Consider the following 22892-nt stretch of genomic DNA (forward strand, 5'->3'; position numbering starts at 1 on the left):
TTCGTTAATCACGTGTCTGAAAGAGCGATTGCCTGTTCCCTTGCAACACTGAGGGTCGTGGCGCAACATTTCCCGTTGAACAGTGATGGAAGTCGGTTCGCCGTGTTTGGCACGAGCATTGGTCGATTGAAGGCTTGTTCGGGAATTGTGATATATGCAATATATCTGTCTTGGCAAAGATATTTCAGCGTAATAAATGGTGGTATAGGACTGTGTAACGCAGTCACCTTATTTTGTTTACGTTTATGTGCTCCCACGTCGAACGCCCGACATTTAACGTTGTGTGCGCTCCCAAACGAACGTCGGATACAGTCGGCACTAAAAGTATTCAACAATCAACAAAACAACATACAGGTGGGCGGGCTTCTGTAATTTTTAGAGACCGGAAAAATTCGCGGATTGATTTCGCTATATGCTAAAATGCAAATAATTGTACCTTTGCGCAACATCTGCTAATGGTTCACTGTTAACCAGGAGGACTGTGGGCCAATCATAGACCCGCAGTCAAAGCAGTATCGAATCACGAGTCTCCCAATTGAGAAGCCTCACAAGTCAGCAGCCAATGAACAGGCGACGTTTGCCCGAGTGTGCAGAGGATCTTGGAGTCTTATCCTGGCGGTCATTGAACCCGCGAATTCTTCCAGTCCCTAGTAATTTTGTCGATTCAGCGGCCGAAAAATGAGACATGGTTAAGTAATTGTAAGATGGTTTAATGAGTTGCGTTATGATTTTTTATAAATGTTGGAGTGGTCCCAGAGCGGGGTGGGAGGAATGAGCCTGCCCCCCCTGGTTGCGCCCGTGGGCCAGGTCCGCGTGTCGCTGACGGGAGCACGTAGCGCCGTGTTGCGCGGGTTGCATCCTCGCCGCGGCGCGGGCTGTCGGAAGCTGCGGGTACGGACGGTCGGTTGCCATGGTTACCAACATCGATCCCCGCTCTTCTCGCGAGAACCACCTCTGTTTGTTACGTTCAGAGCTCGGAGCAGCGCGGGTTTTAATTTTTTTTCGGCGTGCATTTGATGGGAGTCATTTCACGAATGCGACGTTAAAGTAATGGAAAGGTGTAACCGCCGTGCTGCCATCTTTGGCGGATGATGGCGCGAACCAAAGTTCACAAAGCCAAAGGGAAACTTCGTAGTATTGACTGTTGGTGAATTTTAAAAACATGAGCAGCATTAATTAAAAAATCCTTTGCCGAAATTCAGGTTCAAAGTCGGGGTTTAGTGGTTTTTTTTCAAGAATTTGAGTTGAAATCCCAGTTTTCGTGTATTTATTATTGCTCGGGCATTAATTTTAAAGAATCCTACTTTAAATTTTCGTATCCGCTTTTAGTGTTATAAGGTTATTTGCAACACGAACACATCAAATCGTTATTGGCCCAGGTTATATGTTACACATCTCTGGCGAGTAGGTACTCCAAACCTTTTTTTTTATAATTATTACTGACTATAGTGACTTAGTTGGCAGTACACAATAGATGGCGTCCAGTGTTACCAGATGTATACTACCTGGTGTGTTAGTATAAAAAAATATTATTATATGCGGTCATTATTTATACTAAAATTAAATATTATATATTATACTATTTTTCTTGTGAACCATAAAATAGCGTATATTAACAGCATTATTGTAGTTGTCATCCTGTAAGAAAAAAATAATTTTATTTCACAGGAGAAACTGTTTGTTGCAGTTTGTTACTGTAATCAACAAGCATTTGATTAAATTGAGTGTTGTACTCAAATAGTCGAAAATGTTAGCACCAAATTATATATTTTTTATGTTGACAAAAACTGTTGAAACCAATTTGGCGTCTTTTTGTTACGTCTCCTGAGAAGTTAAAATTTAATCTTATCATGATGTTCTTAATGAGATACGACAAGAAAATATATCTCGAAAATTCTCGTCACAAATTTTCCTTTACAATATACGCTTGCTTTCTTTAAACGCACTAGTACACGAAAGGCAATGAATGATCTTGGCATTCGTAATATTTACAACGTTTCAACCTCCAGTTATTTCAGTGAGATAATCTTACGTCAGCGACTAGTTTTGCTTTGGTTGTAGAACTCTGTATTGTTAAAATTGGTGAGACGTTGTAGTGTCTCTCTATTTTCAGTAAATTTTTTTTCAGCTCAAACTGCAAAGGCGTATATGAGCCTTGGGAAGTACTTTAGACGTTGACCATTAGTCGTGGTATGTTTTCAACTTATTTTCTCAAGTATTATTTTTTTTTTTACGAACTGCAGATAAAGTTTGTCGGTCAAATTCTGACTTACTGTAGATGGCGAACGTGTTTTTTTTAGTCAGTTTGTGACCCAAAATGGTAGCGGTAGTTTTCGTTCCCTCTTATGGTCTCTTCGAACGTGTTTTGTTTTAGTGGGCCTTCTTTACATGGAGGCAAAACCCATAATAGTTTTATCAAGGATGTTCAGAGCTCGGAGCTACCAAATTATCAGCAATGTGATACAGGCTTCATTTAATTTCAATGATGAGACTTGCAAAACTACTGCCGCCCTTAACAGCACTGTAGCTAAATTTCACGTAATAAAAATCTCTGGGGCAATAACGTTTTTGAATCTTAGCTCTCGGTGTACGGCATTTGATTGGAGAAATTTCGTGAATGCGACGGAAGTAAAGGAACGGAAATGTGTAACAGTGCTGCCATCAATGGCGGATGGCGCGAAAAAAAGTTCGCAAAGCCAAATGGAAACTATATAGTAATAACTTTTTAATAAATTTTAACAATACGGGCAGTATTTTAATGAGATTCCTTGTCTAAAATCAGGTATAAAACCGTGGATAATTCTTTTTTCGAGTCTCTCTTTCTTTTATCGGAGCCGTTTCATTATCTCGTTTAAATTTCGGTCTGCAAATGAAATGATTCTATAGTAGACATAGCTGCTCCGGTAGCGAATTGTAGCAGCGGGTGCGGATATTCGTGTTATTCGCGTCAAGAAATGTAGTTGAGAACACAATTTTCATATATTTTTCCAGCTCGACATTATTTTCAAGAATCCTACGTTAAATTTCGTGTCAGAGTTTCGTGTTATAATTGTATTTGCAACACGAGGACACATGAATTTGTTCTGTTACCGAGGTTAGATATAACTCATCACTGGCGACTACTGAAAGGCTCATTTTTTTCAGCTTTTCTTCATTGTATGTAGATTCTTTCACGTCACTCCATGATTTTATGTCGAGTCAGTAAATGGCATATGTGAGGGTAATTTTCCTTAGTGTTTTGACAGCAAAATTTATAGGTCCTCAGGAAAATGTTAAAACAGACATTACTGGCAATACGGATAATAGGAAATTTCTGCTTGTCTAATAATTTTAATCGAGACGCTACTGTGTCTGGAATTATTTGCCTTTCCATAATCATGATCGGTCACCATTCAATAATGTATTACCACAATCAAGTCTGCTGCACCTGCTAAGCAATCTCGCTCTGAAGGCTGACATCGGTCTCCAGTTGTTTATCGCTCTTGAAGATGATTGCAAAAAGGCATGCCGAAAAACGTCGATCAGTCCGTCATTTCAACGGACGCCGCCTCTAAACAAAGACTTATAGAAGCAATCGGTAACTGTTTTTCCTGTACATGTGTTATCATCGGCCCGTTACTCAAGACTCAAAAGTTGGTTCGTTCGTTCGTTCGTTCGTTCGTTCGTTCGTTCGTTCGTTCGTTCGTTCGTGAACCGCACGAGCGCTCGCTGGAGGAACTACACGGCAAGTACATGTGAATTTGCCGACTGCAGAATGCTTTCGGTTTAACCTGACGTTTCGATTGACCGGTATTCGGATAATCGATGTTCTGTTTCACACATCTATAACCTGCGATGAGCTCAACTCGCAACTGTAAAGAAACGTGGCGTGAATCGTTGAGCAAACGGCGTGTAGACATTTTTAGTAAAGTTAAGATTTCATAAAGATGAGCACAGCACGGACAACAGAACCGTTCTGAAAGTGCTTTTATGGTGACAGTAACCAATATTCAGTACGAACATCTATAGTTTTTTTTTCTCATTGAACTAAGTAATTTTTTTTCTCTCTTCCTCTGTGTTTGTGAGTGTGTGTTTTTGAGTGTGCGTAGGTAGGGGTTGTGGGGTATGTAGGTGTGTATGTGTGTGGGTATGTATGTGGGTGGCTGTGTAGTGTGTGAGTGAGTTATGTGTGTGGGGTATGTGTGTGAGTGGGTATGTGTGTGGGTTGGTGTTTGGGTATGTGGGCGGGTATGTGGGCGTGTAAGTGTGTGTGTTGTGGGTGTGTATGTGTGGGGTATGTGAGCGTGTATGTGTGTGGGGTATGCGAGCGTGTATGTGTGTGGGGTATGCGAGCGTGTATGTGTGTGGGGTATGCGAGCGTGTATGTGTGTGGGGTATGCGAGCGTGTATGTGTGTGGGGTATGCGAGCGTGTATGTGTGTGGGGTATGTGTGTGGGGTATCCGAATGTGTATGGGTATGTCTGTACGTGTGCGCGCGCTCTAACTCTCTTCGCGCCCAGTGCTCAGCCGTAGCCCCGTGACGACGAGCTGGTCCCGAAGGTAACGCCGCCCACCGCCTCAGGTCGCAAATAGCTTCTCGGTGGCTGCCAGCAAGCAGCTGGCGCCTTAGGCCGCTCTTGCTCACGGCCGTAGCCAACCTGCCGCAGTGTGCGTCAGCCGCGAGACCAAAGAAATCGTCGGTTACTTATTTTTTTTTTATCCGCACAGACACTTAAGATCTTACCATTGTTTTTTTTTTTTCCTGCGGCTTGACACGAGTGTTTGAAGTCAACCTTGTTCTAGCTGACTGTTGTGACGTCAATGCTAAAGAGGTAAGCTGTCCTTACGTCACAGTAGCTCCGGTTTGGAAAGTACAAACTGTGTTAAAAACTCCTTGAAGACCAAGCAAAGTTTCCAAAATCGTTTTCGTATCTTAAGTCCACAAAAAAAAACTTTCTGTATTTCCAGAAAAGATTCCTTTGGAAATAACTTGCCAATAATTCGTTTGTAATAAATACTACAAGAAAGATATAGTAATTTGTACTACACTTGACTATGGTTATTTTTGCGTCTATGACTTACTTTTTATTTGGTTTCTGAAGTAGCCGAAAAATTGCTACACAAATTTTTGTCATAATTTGACTACCGATTTTTAAATTATATATTTTTTTTTTTTGCCCAGGAATTGACATTTTGAGATTTTATGTATCTCCTACCTAGTTAAGCCATGCTGCAGTATCATATAGATAGATAGATAGATAGATAGATAGATAGATAGATAGATAGATAGATAGATAGATAGAGAGACAGACAGACTTAAAATTGTGAGTAAAAATCTTTTTAATGTGAAACTTTACTCATTTTTGGAATCAAATATCTGAAATAGGTATTCTCCAAATTTATTTTCAGTAGTTTCATTAGAAAAAAGCATGTAACTTAATGTTTCTTTGATTATCCCATCGTGGATCCTTTTACCCAGAGGCCTTCAAAGGTTGCAGATTCTGTAGATGTACTCGTTAGTGATAAATGTGTGTTTTTTACATTTAATCTCCGTGGCAGGTGGTTACACAGCGAGAAGGCTTTGAAGTGTCTAAGAGAGAGTCTGACGTCTGTAATGTTTTGCAACTGCGTTCTTTGTTCGACAGCCCGATAAAGGTCTTCCCGGGGATGCCCCCTGTCTACGTGATGCAGATGGTTCTTCCAGGAGTAATGGCTAGAGACCTGAAAAATTCGCGGATTCATTTCGTGAAATGCCACAATTCAAATAATTATACCTTAGTGCTGCTTCTGCCGTTGGTTCACTGTTAATCTGGAGGACTGAGGGCCAATTAGAGACCCTCACTCATAGAAGTGTCGGATCACAGGCCACCCAGTCGAGACGACTCACAAGTCAGCAGCTTATGTACAGGTGGCATTTGCCCGAGTGTGTAGAGGATATTGGAGTCTATCCCTGGAGGTCGTTGAACCCGCGAATTTTTTCCGGTCTCTAGTAATGGCTATTGCCGTCGGCAGTGGCGTAGCCAGGATTTGTGTATGGAGGGTGTTAAGAAGCATGCCGCCCCCCCCCCCCCCCCCCGTATTAAAGCGGGGGGTCCGTGGGTCCTCCCCCGGGAAAATTAGGGTTTTAAAGGTGTAAAATAGTGCTATTTTAGCAGTTTTTAAATATTGTAATGGTAAAAATTTTATTAATTTTAATATGAAATTTGTTTGAGTGATGAATAAGAAATTAATTAAAGATTTGTGGCTAAGGGGGGGGGGGTGTGTTTGAACCCCTAACCCCCCCCCCCCTGGCTACGCCACTGGACTTGTCGGGCACGCCCCTGTGCCGAGGGGTCAGGGGAACATCGGCGAGGAAGAACACCGCCGGCGGATTGCGTGCGCGTCTCTCCCCGCGCGCGATCGATTGCACGTGGGGGGCGGAGCCTGCGAATGTCTGCGAGTGGAGGGGCGTGGTGGGGGTGTGAGAAGGGAGGGGGGAAAAGTGGTTCATCTCTCATCGGGCAGCATCCCCTCCCCTCCCTTTGTCGTCAGTCGGCGCCGGGCCGGTACACCGGGCTCACGTGGCGGACGTGTGTGTGTCTCCGCTGGCGACGCGCGAGGTGCGATATCTCAACGAGTGCGCGCTTGTTAGTTTGCGGAACGTTCCGTCGATCTGTCGATCTGTCGATCTGTCTCGTCCGAAACGCCGGATTTGACCGTGTAAACGCCATCGCGAAGTTTTTTTTTTTTTTAAGTTTTCTCCGCTAACGAATGCTGCTGGTAGGAAATAACTTCCGATCTTAACTAGAAAGTTAACGTCCTGATTTGACCTCGCTTCATCTCGGTGATGTGGGTTCGTGCGAATACCAGCAGCCTCTCTGTGAATGTGCGTTCCATTGTTTACACCTTTAGCATCGTCCGCTCCAGTGCGCATGACGCCCTGTTAAGAAAACTGCAATCGTGTGTTATTAGTTTTTTTTTTTTTTCACTCTCAGTTGATTTAGTTTTCTTGACGTTTATTTATGATCTGATGTAATTCCTTTAGTTTTTATCATGATAAAGCTCTTTTTTTTAATGTTTCGTCACGAAATTTATCACCAGTAATATATTTTAAAATGTTATAATATCGGGAAAAATTCAATTAAGTGTTCATAATTATCATTAATTGCGTGTATTTTTTTTTTTACAGTTAGCAAATAAAATTTTCTGAATATCTGTTGACAAAATTTGTGATCTAAAACAAATTAACAGCTATCGGGATGAATTTACAGTATTGGCCCTTCGATTCATAATAACGATAAAGAAAAACAAAATACCACCATGCTTTAATTTTTGATGTGTAACATGTTAGCTCTCGGTATGTGGCATTTGGTAAGAGTAATTTCGTAAAAAGAACGGAAATGTCTTACCGCGGTGCTGCCATCTGTGGTGGATGCCGCAAATCAAAGTTCACAAAGTCAAATGGAAACTTTATAGTATTGTTAACTGTTCGATGAATTTTAACAAGATGTGCAGTATTTTAATAAAATTCCGGTTGAAAAAATTAGGTCCAAAGCCGGGGTTAAATATTTTTTTTGAAGTCTTCTTTGCTTTTATCTGAGCCGTTTCATTGTATAGTTAAATGTTTCGGTCAGCAAATGTAATGATTCGATGGTCGACTTAGCTGCTCCGGCAGCGAAATCTAGCGGCGGGTGCGGAAACTACGTGTGGTTCTCGCCAAATAAATGTGGTTAAAAACACAGTTTTCATGTATTTGTCATGCCCGGCATTATTTTAAAGAATTCTACGTTAAATTTCGTGTCCCGAGTTTCGTATTACAAGTGTATTTGCGACGTGAGAACACGTGAATTTGTTCGTTACCTAGAGATTAGGTGTACTGAAAGACTAATTTTTTTTTTAAAGATAGGTTTTTCTGTTCTACGGTTTGGAGTCAAAATAACAACCTGTTTGTAGATGATGTTCGGCCCCCGTGGTGATCTCGTTCGTAGTTCTCCTTTTTTTTTTTTTTTTTTTTTGTGTGTGTGGGAGAAGCGTACGTGATGTAAGCTGTGGTGAGGTTTTTTTTTTTTTTTTTTTCCCTCATTCTCCTCGGGTGATGGCGTCGTAATGGCTGGTTCGTACGCGGGGCCCGTAACACGGAAGGCTCGAGCCAACTGTCGGAAGCTCCGCCAGCACACTTGGCACGGCATTGTTCTTCGTGCGGCGGGAGGTGTTTGTTCGGGTCGCACGCGCCTGTTCGGGTCGATGTGAGGTGCTGCTCCTCGCAACCTGCGCGGAAAAAAGGTCTACCAACGAAGCTCTCGTAGCCCGAGGGGGGTGGGGGGGGGGGGGGCGGCAGTGTCTCGACGGGGTCTCAAGACATCGCCCAATATACTCACAGAAGTTATTTTCATATGCAGTACAATAGCTGACCAGATAAATTTTGCGTGTATTGAAGATTGCAACAAAAAAAATTGTAATTTTTTTTTTATTGCAGAATTCATAAATCTAATTTTTTTTTTTGCTATAGTTCCCCTCTCTCCCTCCTTTCTCCGAAAAAAAAATATATATATATTCTTGCGTATGTCGTTAGTTTAAAACAATGCGCTGATGTTTCGCAGAATTGCTGATGAGTCCCCGTCGTGCGGGTGTTTTTTTTTTTTTTTTTTTAAGAGTGGGTTTCCCCCTCTTACTGATATCCCCAAGAGAGAGGTGGTGGCTAAATTGAGAGATACACCGCGTGACAAAAAACGGGGTTGGACCTATCAAGTTCTTGATTGTATTGAAGGTGGAATTTTTGTTATCATCTCCCTCCCTTCCCCCTCCACTAAGTAACTATTTTAGGTTTCGTTGTGATTTCCCATCTCTAGGGGCAGGCATTTTTCGCGAATGAATCTGAACGCCTATTAGATTGCAACAAGATATATTCGCACCAAGAGTTTCTTCCTTGTGATTGGCGGCCGTCTGCGAGAGAAGTCGTTGCATTTTTTGATCGAGCCCCTCAGGATGAGTTTGCTTCCGCACTGAATTACTGTGATTGGTGTTGTAACAATTGACATGTACCGGGAAGAAACTCACCCAATCGCGGAATACAGACGATGCTACAGTGTTTTAACTTTCAGCTAGACTTGGTTTCTTTTCGCGAAATATGCATGGCCCTACCCATCTCGTTTCACATAATAATCTTCCAATTATCGTGTAGTTAAGAAGAATCTAGTGTGGTGGCGAAACACCAATAATAATACCAGTCGCGTTCGCCCGTTGATTTTGTAATGAGTCGAAATCGCGAGTTAATGAGGTGATGTAGCCTCTATTCTTTCTATTAATTAGTGCTGCGCTGTCATGTAAGTAATTTCGTCGAGTCACATGGCTTGTGTTCTTAACAATGACTCTACGGCCGGCTTGTACAGTTCTGATGACTTGAGGCAAAGTAAAGAATTTCTCTATTTGATTAACCTGCAATGTTTTTGCTCAGAATCAACTTAACCTGTCTCTACAGGCGGCCCTTCGTCTCTTTTAGATTCACCCCAAAGTTGAAATATAGAGGCTTTAATCGGTGAAAAACGAATACTGTTGTATAGAGAATTTTTTTTTATGCTTTAACACACAAACAACCCTTCCCCCCCCCCTCCTCCCCCAATCCCTGACAAAAATTTCATAATTTTATGTTGGCGTTACCGATATTCTTTAGTAATTCAGTAGTGAAATTTGTTTTTTTTTTTGTATAATTGGTTAGCTTTAAAACTTCGCATTTAGTAATTGAACTTTTTTTTTCCTGTAGGCGTTCATTATATTAATTCTGTTTTAGTATGTGCTTCAATATTATGAGGTGTAAAAAAAATCTCCTCTTGGATTTATTTTCTTGTCTATGTTGAAATTTAATATTATAGCACGGAACATTGAAGTATACTTGATTAAATTTTTACAAATAATCATTAGTTATTTTAGATTACCTACAAGTAGCGTAAAAAGGCTGATCATATTATAGCCTCAAAATTTTCTGTTACCTTTATATAAACCCTGGTTTGTCGAATTAACTTGTAAAATTTATAAATAAATATTTCGATGTGCGGAAAGTTTATATCTTGAAGAAATTTTTTTTTTTCTAATCGTAAAATTTGTCGAGCGTTCACTATCGATAGGGGCAGGCATTTTTCGCGAAAAATTGTCAACGCCTATTAGACTGCAACAAGGTACACCCGCGCTAGCGGTTTCTTCCTTGTTATTGGCGACCGTGCCGACCTCCGTAGCGTAGTCGGATGCACACCGGCTTACGGTGCGAGGGGTCCTGGGTTCGAGTCCCGGGTAAGGCATGGGTGTATCATACATATTCTGCTATTTGAAAGAAAAAAAAAACGAGTTGAAATTGAGATTCACACTGAAAATAATGACCCTTTGGCTGTTGGCGAAAAGCTGTAGGCCACAAAATAAAAAAAATAAAAAAAATTGGCGACCGTCTGCGAGATAAGTCTTTGCCTTATTTGACCGAGCCACTCAGGACGTGTTTGCTTCCGCCCTGAATAGCAGTGATTGGTGTTGTAATATGTACCTGAAATAAACTCACCCAATCACGAAACACAGACGTCGCTACAGTGTTTTATCTTTCAGCTAGTCTCGGAATCGTTTCGCGAAATATGCATGCCCCTTACTATCGAGGATCGTTTGACCCAGTCCAGAGGGATTTTTTTTTTTAATTTTATTTTAAGATACTTGTTGCGTCTTACGGGGAGTACTCGCGTTGCGCCGGACACCGTTGACCTATGAGGAGGTAGCGTCGCGCGCGCCGGGAACCCGACGGGGCTGCGGTGAGGCGCGCGCCGGAGACTCGGACGGACGAGCAAGCGACGAACCTCGCGCGGGGCCGATGAGCCGGGAGGACTCCGCCCCGCCATGTGCAGCAGGAGGCGGTCCGAGGAGCCCCCCGCCTCTCCCAGGGGCGGCGGCAGGAGGTGCGTCTCTCGTCCAGGGTTTCAGAACATCCACTCAACTTGGAATTGGTCAGGGAAATTAAAAATCCTGGAACATAAGAGGTGGTGTTGTTAACAGCAATTTTCTGTGTCTGTTCCAACCAGTTTTACAGATACAGTGTAGTGTACTGGTTACAAGTAGCTGATACTTCTGTATCAGCTACAGCGGTAGCGGTCCCAGGAAGCAACAAGGTATCAGCATTCTCGTCACATGTTACACATCGCTGGAAATGCATCGTGAATAATTACCCTGTGATGGTAATTTTAAGGGTGAAATGTCATTAAATTTGAGTTCTTTAAATCTGTTTTTTTTTTGTTAAGACCAATGAAAACATTCATAAGTGGGTTTTTTTTAAATAAAAAAGGAAAATAAATAAAAAAAGTGAAGAGCTGTTGAACTTTTTTAAGTCGCTGTCATCAGGGGTAACGGTTTACCTACTGAGGTTTCTTGCCACCGATCCCATAATACTGCAATACGGGGCGTTTAGTGTGTGTGCGAGGCCAGAAAACAGAAGTTTTCTGTAACTCGCTTGGTGCATTGTAATTTAAGGTGCACCCACACACGTTTGTTAGAAACGCTTATGTTAAGTTTGGCGTACGGGACTGTGTGCGCGCTGGTTTTTTTTTTTTTTTTTTTTTGATACCTAATGCTAAATGAAGATATTTTTTGTCTCGTCGAGGTCCTTGAAGTTCTACTGTCTTTAATTACTCTGGCCTTAGAGAGGAGTGTTTCCTGATTGGCTGCAGCTGTGTGCCAATCGATATTTTTTTTTCTTCTAGCGGTCTGGTTGTTTTGGCCAATCGGATATGGACTTCCGTGATTGGATAGGGGCTGCTGGCCAATCATTGGTTTCTTCTCTTCTGGCTGGCTGGTCTGCAGAGCTAGGTTTAAAAGATTTCTGAAAAGTTATTCCCATATTCTGCGTAATTTGTATCCATCCTCTCTCTTTATTTGTGTGTGCTGGTTGTTAAAATATTTCTACTGATTTCTCGAATGAATCTTTTTTGGGTATTGTGTGATGTTGGCTATGGGTCTGAATTGGTCACATTCAGTTCTGTGGCTGGTTTCCATGGAGTATTCTGCTATAACTGACCATAGGTTTTCATGTTTATAGTCTCTGATATGTTCTTTAACCCTTTGATGATTCGCCTGCCATTTTGACCCGGAAGTACACTTTGACATTTGAACATGGAATCCTGTACACACCGGCTAGACTTACGGATTGATTTTTATCCTTCACTGGTGTCGGGGACCCCTCAATCTTGTTTATAGGTTTGATAACTATGTATTTCGGGTAATAATGAGAACTCTGGCACTTCCCGGCTGTGGGGAGGGTTGAGGCTACATTTGTTTTCCTTTCAGTAATTTGCAAAATAGGGAAATTGTTATTTTTTTTTAATGTTTACAATATTTACTCAGGGAAATTGGAAATTTTGGTCAAAAAAAGTCGAGAAAATATTTTATTTCAAAACATTTACTTGAGAATAAGTTGCTTTCATATCAACACGGTAATCGATTGTTAGCTCGAAACGATCGTGATGTTTAGGTTTTTGTTTCAGTGTTTATTGGTATTGGTCTTTAACGTAATGTTTAATGATCTCATACCACACAAATAATCTGTATTGCCATTCGCTTGCACAAAAACAAATAAGTTAAGACTTAACTGAGTTTTCCGCTGCTGCATTGCTCGCTTCGGCCATCCCCTAAGCTGCAATATGTTGGTGTAAAACCAGCCAATCACGAGCGAGCACACGAGTCGTTCTGAGGCACGTGCAAAACCTGTTTATTTTGAATGAAAAAAAAAACATCCTTAACGGAACATGTTCAGAATACATGTAACCAGTTTCTGAGTTAAACATAAACCGATGAAGTGGTTCAAAGTGCCCCGCCTGGACGCTACATTTGCCAAGGTTTTTCGTCCCATAAATATGTTCACTGTGTAAAAGTAAAGGTTAAAATATCAAGGAGAAACCTTAACTTCAATAATCTAATCTTCTTTTGATGATAAAAATGAATGGACGCCGTTTAAGAGTCCTATAAAGGCCTATTTACTTCGTTTGACTCCTTGTAAGGCCGAGTGTGCACGTGATAACGCCATCTGAAGTCGACCTTGTGCCTCCCAACCGCGGTGAACCCAAGCAAACGTGAACATTGTGGAAATGTACGCCCGGTGATTTGTTTCCTCCAGGTGCGCAGAATTCAATCGGGGACCCGGGAAACCTTTCTTTTAACGTCGCACCCGTTCGAAAGTAAACACCACCATCAGCACAAGCGCCGAAGGAAAATTACTTCACAAGAATCTAAAAACGCATTGTTCTTAATTGACTTGTGTGGTAAAATACTTGTTCGCACGGATGTATCAGTGTTGTTATGCGTCATTGAAAAGACGTTTCGTTGTCCATGTGTTACTGTAAATTTTCGGAGGTTTGGCGGAGAGCGAATCAGTTTCACGTGGAATGGTGTGTGAACGGGATTCAGAAGGGAGGAGGAATATAAAGATGGCTTGGTCGCGATTGCGGCGCCCTCCAGGATTTTGTTGGGGGGGGGGGGGGGGGGGCGGTCCTGGTGTTTGCAGAGCGCGAGGTGACGTCACGCAGTGGCGGTCGCGCGCCGGTTATTGATTGGTTGGCTCCGGAGGGCCGCCCTGACCTTTGCCCCCCCCCCCTCTCTTTCTTTCCCCCGCCTTACTTTTCTTCCCGTTGCTACGTGCTGCCTTCTGGGAATATCCTCTGCGTCAACGTGCTCTACGTTTAGAATAAAATTCTCAGATTATTCACGACGGAGTGATAAGTTCCACGATCATAATTTTTTTGTACTGATACAGAATTCGAATTCACAAATATTCAAAATTCGTGTACAGAAGCCGTTGCAAATATCATTATTCCCCGCCATGTTGGCAACTTAGTATGCATATGAATAAAAATATATATATTTGTTTTATTGTGCATTCACTATTACTAGTAATTTTATCATGTAAAGTAAAATCATGAAAAAATTATCTTTGTGTGACATGCGTGGAATGACTTACCTTTTGTGTGTAGATACAGTATACGATATAAAATATATTAGTTGTAGCACAATGTATGTATGTCTAATCTAAGTTTCTAACGAAGTTAAATATGTAGCGCAATTTTGCAACTGTGTTCATGTACCTAGTATACAGCTATAGATGAGCTTATTACAGCTTGTTTTATTATAGGCCTACTTCATAGCACAATATATTAATTTATTTTTGTGTTCACCTAAAAATTATATATATACACGTCCGATAATCCGGCAAAAATCACTAATCCGACACAACAGTGTTCTCAAATGTGTCGGATTAGAGTTTTGACAGTACATAATTCTCTGCTTTTGTAGTGTCTTTACACACACTTAACTTACGAGCCATTTATATGAGTACCGTTAAAAATAAAAAAGTATATTTTTCTTAATTTAATTTTTACATGAAATCATGTAACTTAATGTACATTTCCGCATAATTTCCACCAATATTAAGGTACTTACCGTATCGTACATCCAGTTTTTGAATCCCATCCTCACAAAAGTCTTTTGCCTGATTTAATCACCACTGCAGCACTTTCTATTCTTCAGATAACGACGAAATCGTTAAACGTCTGTGCTCTCTCACTTTTTCATAAACTTTCTGCACCATATCTTCAGTAAAGTTAGAAAGTCGCCCACTTCGTTCCTCATCGTGAACATTCGTGCGGCCATCTTTAAAATCTCCAACCCATTTCCTTACCATTCCCTCGGTCATGATGTTTTCCTCCGTACGCTTCGCTGATCCAACGATGATTTAAGCCGCTTTCACGCCTTTTAGCACCCAGTTAACGAATCCCAGTGCGTATTTCGCATTCGGCGGGATTCTCAGTTTCCGGAGGAATTTTAAATATAAACGTAAACACCGTTAAATGTTTCTGTAATGGCGTCTGTGGCTCGCTAATAGATTGCAGGTGCGCGAAACAGCACACTGGATGGCTGTGATTGTGCGTGCTGAAAGTATGCAGCCAACCACGATGAACACAAGACGATGCTACCAAGTTTTACCACACAGCTGGTATTGAAGATATTTTCGCGAAGAATTCATGGTTCCAGAAACTTTAAAACGATTACAAAACAGTACTCTCTTAAAAAAAAAAAACTCTAGTAAGAGAAAAGTTTATATATGTATATGCATATGTGTGTGTATATTTACACACACACACGAGTGGCTGTTTGTGTGTGTACAGTGGCGTAGCTAAGGTGACTGGCGCCCCTGGCCGAATTTGAAAATGGCGCCCCCTCTTGGATTAAAACAGGGGGGGGGGGGGGGGGGGGGAGCGTTCAGTAACCGCGAAAACGTCGCAGCAGCGCTTTCCCCCCCCCCCCCTTGCTCCGGCGCCCCTGGCGGGGGCCATCCTTTGTCACCCGCCTGCTACGCCGCTGTGTGTGTAACTCTCCCCCTCCTTACCACCACGGAATGTGCCCCTTGCACAGCTACTGGTTGTCGCGTGTGCTCAGTGGGGGTGTTGTGTCTGTGCTCGCAGGCTGCCCACGTCTCGTCCCAGCATCCTGCGCTCCAGACCGGGCAGCACCCCGGACTCCCCGCGGTCCCTGGACTCTGCCTCCAGGCCCGTGCGCAGTCCCCTCAGGCTGCCCAGGCAGGTGCGTCGCTGGTTCTTCCATGCTGAGCCTGCGTCAGGTCGAAAAAATTTCAATAATGCTCACCTGTTCGAATCGAATATCATTTATTGATTTCAGCGGAGCTGCATTGCACTTATTAAAAAAAAAAAATACAGGATTGAAGTAAAAAAAAACCACATAACATCTTTAATGTATGAGCTGATTAAGTGATTTTTAAGAGACCTGCAAAATTCGCGGATTCAATGACCTCCAGGATAGACTCTACTACACTCTACACACTCAGGCAAATGCCACCTGTTCATTGGCTGCTGACTTGTGAGTCTTCTCGACCGAGTGTCTGTGATTCGACACTTCTTTGAGTGAGGGTCTCTAATTGGACCTCAGTCCTCCAGATTAACAGTGAACCAATTGCAGAAGCAGCGCTAAGGTATAATTATTTGAATTGTAGCATATCACGAAATGAATCCCCGAATTTTGCAGGTCTCTAGTGATTAGCCATTTGGGCCCTAGATATAACATAATTCAATAAAAAAAATGATAAAGTAACTATGCAAATATTAAAATATTAAGCAGTCCTCAAAGCAAATGGAGTGCCTTATTTTCATTTTAAGTAGCCAACTTTAGTCAAGCAAAACATAACACAACATCAAAAAAGAAGTCTTGAATATTTTCATGAGCGAATGTTAAGCTTGCTATGTTTCAAAGCTTTGCAACAAAGGCAAGGTTTCACATCCAGGGGTGGCTCCAGGCCAGGACAAGCCGGGCAACTGCCCAGGGCCCCGTGCTGTCGTATTTGGTCATTTTAGCTAGTTTTTTCTGAGAGAAATGAGGACATTATTGGGAACAGGAAAAATTTCATGTTAGTATTGATCATGTTGTTGGCTTGTAGTTTGTAATGGGCTATAAGCCAATTATAAATCCTCGGTGGAAGTACTGCATCACAGGCAACGCAGTTGAGATGTCTGGAAAGTCGGCAGCCAGTGGACAAATTATGTTTGAATGAGTAAGCAGTTTGTGTGTGGAGTCTTTTCTCAATTGTCATTGAAAATTTAACTACTTTCCGGTCCCTACCTAGCATTCGCGCGAAGAAACCAAAATATTCCTTCTTAGCCGTCATTGATGGAACTCAGTTTTACTTTAGTGATATATATATCCACTATTTCTTGATTTTTATATTTATTTTGAATGCAGTTGTGCATCTCTCTTTTGACTATATAAATTTTTTCACTGTGTATTCTTATGTATTGGATGATGTAATCTTAGAAAATAAAATTTATAAACCATGGAGTGGCAGTTATAAGCTTCAAGCTAACAGCAGGTACTAATATTTTGATTATGTTTTGAGACATGCGGAAGTGTGGTTGCGCAGTGCTGAGTAATGGAATTAAATTATTTCCTTATGCCCTGCCCTAGTTGAACGGCCCCAGCGATGCAGACGATAGCTCGGTTCGTCTAGACCGGGGGACATACCAGTACATGTTCCAGGATATTGTCAGCATCAAGACTATGCTCTTGAAGCTGAACAGGATCTTGCAGGAGGTACGTTATTTTATTTTTAACTTGTATCTTGTGCAAGCTTTCATTCCTGCACTCGCTATTGCTGTTGGTTTTTTCAACATGGCTTGAAAAAATGGACCACACAAATAATTTGACAGTCAGGTGCATTGTGCAAATATTTCTTGTTATTTAGCATTTTGCCTCTGATTGCATTTTACACCATTGACATCTGATCCTTGCTAGATGATATTATCTTCTGCTCATTAGCAATTCATACACCTTGTCATTTAATGCATGAAAATTATAAAAATGGTTGAAGGTTTTAAACAAATTTTGTGTACACTAAATTAGCTTTTTCCCCCCCTATAAAATTTACATGCAATGTTTAGTAACTTCAAAATAGTTAAAAAAATTAATATATAATTTTAAAAAAAATTTCATTAAAAAAAATTACAATTGTGCATAAATAATTCCCATAGTGTTCATAAGTGTTATTAAAAAAAATGTGTGCTTTAAATTTAAAAAGGAAGGATATGTAGAAAAATATTTCTCATTATTTTTATTTGTATCAAAGTGCCATTTTTTCAAATCACTCATTGGCTTATTGCTGCAATTTCTGCATTTTCTGCACTCTCATGAAGAGGTCTGTTCTTTATCTGTTCACTGTATTGAAGATCAAAGTGCATGATCACAGTGTGTTTTTTGTGTTCATACAAATTCTTTTTTTCAAATGCATAACTAACACTGTGTGGTTTTTATAAAGACTCTTGTGTTGATTTGCTTTTTAGCATTGGTATTGTATGTTGTATTATTATTTTATTCCATCTTTTTTGTGGTTGGTGTGGTGATTTATTGCTTGGTGACAACTGTGCAGAACGAAGAGAGCGGTTTGACGAGGGTAAGGATTGCGTTCATTTTTGTTTCTTTTCTAGTTTTGCAAAATGTGTTGTTTGATGTTATTGGATATGCAGTGCTGTAAACCTGTTATTGGGATACTGAAATCAAGTTTCTATTTGCAGTTCTAGTGTGATTTAATGATGCCATATAAAATTATTCTTCCCCAAATTAAATTGCAGCACACCTATTTGGTACATATTAATCTTGAAAGTTTATTTTTATAAATATCATTAAAACTTAACAAATCTTAATAAACTAATAACTTGACTTTAAAAGAATACATTTTTCATATGGATCTCAGATGATTTTTGTCTTTGTATATAGCTCACATAAGCATTATTAGTACCTACATATTAATGTTGGTGATATGTTCTATGATCACTATAGAAAATTATCTTATCATTTATACATTAGTAAAACAATGTTAATAAATACAGAGAATTTTTGTCTACCAATAATTTACTTGTATGAGTAAATATCAGAACTTCAGAAATAATTTTTTACAGTTATAATTTGCATTCAACATCGTTCCTTAACTATTTTTGCATTTAAACTCATTGTTAGCAATTTAAAGTTGTTTTGAAGAAATTAATTTAAATTAGGCCTCATTGTAAATTATTAGATTGACTTGACTTTAAAGCTTTACTAGGGCTGAATAAATAATTTAAACTGTTACGAGGCAAAAGGGGGTCTTAGTCAGATGTTATTTCTGTTAGAGTGCGAAGATAGGTACCTAACCATTTTACATAGATTTTTAATACCTGTCCCAAAATTGTACTTTCTTACAGTGAAATGGATAAGCTTATTTTTCACTAGTGTGAAAAATTAATAATTCTAATATTCTTTCAATTTCTTAGTGTACTTTAACATTATTTTGCAAAATATTTATTTTTCCACTGAATTCAGTGGATAATATTCTAGATAGTTATTCCATCTATTATAATGATTAAAAGAAACCACATCTGATTGGAAACAATTTTCTTTTTGTGTTTCAGGCAGACACTCTCAACCCATTCGACACATCTTTGAAGGTGAGCCCGTATTTGTAGTATTTAAAATATTTTGGTGTGAATATTTTTATATGGTGAATTTATGAAGTGGTGGAGGTAGTGTAATGTTTTGGTTTGATTAATTTTTCAGTGCATGCTGTGTTTTGTGGGGTTGATAATGTGTATGGGGTTGGTTAGTTTTTTATTGTTTATATATATATATATGTGTGTTTGTGTATATACATACATAGTTTTTGTTATGTGGATAATTTGTGTTGGGTAAGTGGGTGATGTGTTGGGTTTTGTAGTATTTTGTGTGGTGTGTTTGATTGTTTGGGTTGGTGATGTTTTGTTTGATGCATGGTTTTTGTTTTGGGTTGGTGGTAAGTTGGTTGAATTGTTGTTTTAGTTTAGGGTTGGTGATGTACTGGCTGATCTGTTGATTTGTTTATGCGGGGAGTGTTGGTGGAGTGTTGTTTGGTTTATTCGGTTACCTTGTTTGGGAATGGTAGTGTGCTGATGGCTTTGTGTTGTGATTGTGGTACATATTGGATATTTTGTGTACCAAGTAGTGGTTAGTTAATCTGGGTATATGGCAGCTAAGAGGGGTAGTGATATATTGGCCCTGGGGGCGGGGGAGAGGGGGAATATTCTCACCTCTCGAAATCCTAAAAATCTATAAAAATATTTTATCATTCCCACCATGGGCGTCGCAACCGGGGGGGACGGGGGTACACGTCCCCCCTAATAATAAGTCTTCAATTTCATCCCCTTTAATAATATATTTAGTTTCATAGTGATATTAAAAATATGATTTCTGTGATATAACCCATATGTTGCGCATGGTGCATTTAGTGCAATCGTGGTAATGTGAGCACTGTGTTTTTACAAATTTGTTCTCTGAAAATATTTTTTTATAAAAAATAAATTATATATTGCAACCAACTATAATTAGAATATCTAGGAAAGAAAAATGCCTAAAAACCACCTTTTAAAACCTTCAAACCCCAAATTTTCCCTTTTTTTTTTTTCAAGGGGATGGATATTCCTCAACAACTAAATCAATTGCAGTTCCCCCCAAAAAAATATATCCTTGCGACGCCTATGATTCCCACCGACAAAAGGAAATGAATTGAAAGCAAACAGCGTACGCTCCTGTACATGGTGTGTATAATGCCAGCGTGTACAGTGCAGTCTGTATCTGACGTGCGGGGGGTCGTTGCCGTGGCAGAATGGTCTCTTCTACTCCGCGGAGGAGGCGGGCGGGGAGGACGGCGGGGCGGGGGCGACGCCGCCCGCGGGGGAGGAGGTGGCGGACCTGCGTCGCCAGGTGGTGCTGCTGCAGTCGCAGCTGGAGGACAAGGAGCGCACCATCAAGCAGCTGCAGCTGCAGGTGATGCAGAGCTCCGACCCGGGCGCCGCCGACACCTGCAACGCCGCCACCCAGACGGAGCGGGTGAGTCGCCTCCGGCCTTGGCCGTCGCTGAGCGTGATCACGAGTTTCCTTTCAGGGCCCGCCTAATGAGTGTGACGCTCGCTGGTGCTTAATGGCACTGTGTCGCTTCTAGGCTCGAGGCTCTGAACTGGGACGCGTTATTTTCAATGTGCATAGGGCAACTATGAAATACTAGTGGTAACCATAACATTGTGGTTGAGAAACAAAGAGAAAAGTTAATTCAAGTCTCTTTAGTTCTTTCAAAAATCTGTAAGAGGTGTTTCATGCAAAAAAAGGTTTATTCTCAAAATGCTCGTTTTAGCTATTTTCACTCTTCTAAAAACACATTTAAAATCTAATGCTTTTTGTAAACAGATCCCACTCTGATATTTTGAACAGTTTTTAAATAGGTAGGTTTTTCTCTGAAACACTGCACGCTGTATGTGTGCCCCGGTAGGCGGGCGCCTTAAGGAACCTAGTTAAGACTGTCTTGGTTGTAAAATTTTAAACTTTATTAGAAAATGGATATCAAGTTTACGTCTCTTTACAAGCGGGAAAATAGACCAGACGTTGAACATATCTGACAGCCATAAATATGTCTCATTAACACTTAAAATATCCTGGGACTGTGACTCAGTTTATTGTTACGAATTTTATTTGTATAGTGTTAATCATCCATGTAATTGTCTAATATGGGCCGGCCCATTCTTTTAATAATGTTGTTATAAATCCATGTTAAATATATATTTTTTTGTCAATCAATTTATATAACATCCAATGTGAAAATAATCAAAAGTAAAATAAAAATAGAGGTACTAATATGTAGACGAAACCATTATTTTGCCTTTCGAAACTAAAAGATCCACTAGTTGCCCCCCAGTCATCAGGAGAGTGAATTGTAACAAAGTTGTAACATAACTTGGGTTTACTCTGTTATGACTGAGGAGTGTAAAAGCTCTCACGACTGTATTTCTGCCTAGTAAAATTTTTTTATTTGTTTGATTAAAGTTACATTGCTGTGTCCATGGACTTAGGCAAACTATCGTTTGGTAGTTTTGTTTTCCAATTTTGTGGTGTAGTAACGAATGTTCCCATGTGCCCGGCAGATGCGACCTGTGTCTGCAGGACCATCGCTCCTACACTCCCTGCCTTCCGAGGGAAATGCTGGGCCACTAGTCAGGTAAGTGTTTCTGTGTTTCTCCGCCGTGAATAAACATACCATGTGCGTACAATCAGGCATCAATTAGGTGAACATAATATTTTTACTATTTGGCCCACTTTTGTTTACATTTACATGAAATCGGAATTGTCAAAGCAATCTGCAACAAAATTTAGATGTTACTCCATGACGGATCAGAAATGCCAGTACATAGACTACCTACTGTCATATATATGTAATAATTTAAGTTTTTTTTTTCCTTCTTTCAAATAGTTTAACAGTTGTTGAATATGTGTTTCATAGACAGAAAGTAATATAGTTACATTGATAATTTAATATAATTCCCTCAAGTAGTATTTACAGGATATGCCCAAAATTGTGGGAATGAATTACAGTAGAACCTCGATGATACGTCCCCGTTTCATACATTTTCCCGTGTCATACGCCGATTAATTTTGGTCCCGCCGAAAGTACTATATTTACAATGGTTTACTTTCCCGGAACATACACTTATAAAATCATTAATTTCCCGTATCATACGTTTTTACGAAGCGGAAAATTCCTAAAATTAACAAATTTTTTTGTTATATTCCTCCTTAAAAACTACGTTTTAATGCTTTTATTTTGAAAAACGTTCATTGTTTACCTTTGCAAACGTAAGAAAATAACTTTATCGCACCATAGATATGGATAGTATAAGGAAGACTGTGCACTTCGTTAGTAGCATCTATGGCCAGCACCAAGCGAGACTAGTGGCGCAAACTAGCAATGATTATAAAAATGGTGCACATGCTTTACCAAGGCACGGATCTCATATTTTGTGCATTCATTAATCTTTGGATTGAATATACCCGTTTGTTATTGTTTTCTTACGATTGGATTGTTTTGTATTTTACGTTTCTCAAGTTAAAATTTTATTGAAAATTGTTCTGTTGCATAAAGTTGTTTGTAAAATGAAACAAACAAAAATTTCTGATTTTCTTTTTACAATAGCCTAATTTTTTTAAATTTCTTATTTAGGCTTGGTGACTTTTTCCCCCCTCCAAGAAAGAACTTCATAACATTTTACAAGGCCACTGTTTCTCATGTCAGCTTTACTTGATTATGGACTGTATTTTACATTTATGGTGGTTTTATTATATACATATATATATATATAATTATGAATTCATATCTTTCATTAATATAATGCAATTATTTACACATTATGTATTTAAGTTTAATCTGACTTTGTGCTTGTGTGCTAGATTGAAAAAAAATTTTATTTTGCCATTCATTCCCTTTTCATACACTTTCCCGCATCATACACCATTTTTGTGCCCTCCGTTGAAAAGTGTATGACAGGGGTTCTACTGTGTTTAATGGGTGGCAGGGAATGCCAAAA

The 22892-nt window shown here is 40.1% G+C and overlaps 1 protein-coding gene across 4 annotated transcripts in view; it reads left to right on the plus strand.

Annotated features, from left to right (window-relative positions):
* LOC134539712 (uncharacterized) overlaps positions 1-22892 on the plus strand; it is a 119176-nt gene that overhangs the window by 83823 nt on the left and 12461 nt on the right. For 2 of the 4 annotated variants that reach the window (XM_063381935.1, XM_063381934.1), the window contains 6 exons: positions 15435-15552; positions 16945-17070; positions 17903-17926; positions 18921-18956; positions 20146-20370; positions 21456-21529. In XM_063381935.1, the coding sequence (XP_063238005.1) occupies positions 15435-15552; positions 16945-17070; positions 17903-17926; positions 18921-18956; positions 20146-20370; positions 21456-21529 (603 nt within the window). The remainder of the gene's footprint in view (positions 1-15434; positions 15553-16944; positions 17071-17902; positions 17927-18920; positions 18957-20145; positions 20371-21455; positions 21530-22892) is intronic. The other 2 variants (XM_063381937.1, XM_063381938.1) reach the window with 2 other exon arrangements.

The sequence above is a fragment of the Bacillus rossius genome, chromosome 15, assembly GCF_032445375.1.
Source record: "Bacillus rossius redtenbacheri isolate Brsri chromosome 15, Brsri_v3, whole genome shotgun sequence".
NCBI classification, from domain to species: domain Eukaryota; kingdom Metazoa; phylum Arthropoda; class Insecta; order Phasmatodea; family Bacillidae; genus Bacillus; species Bacillus rossius.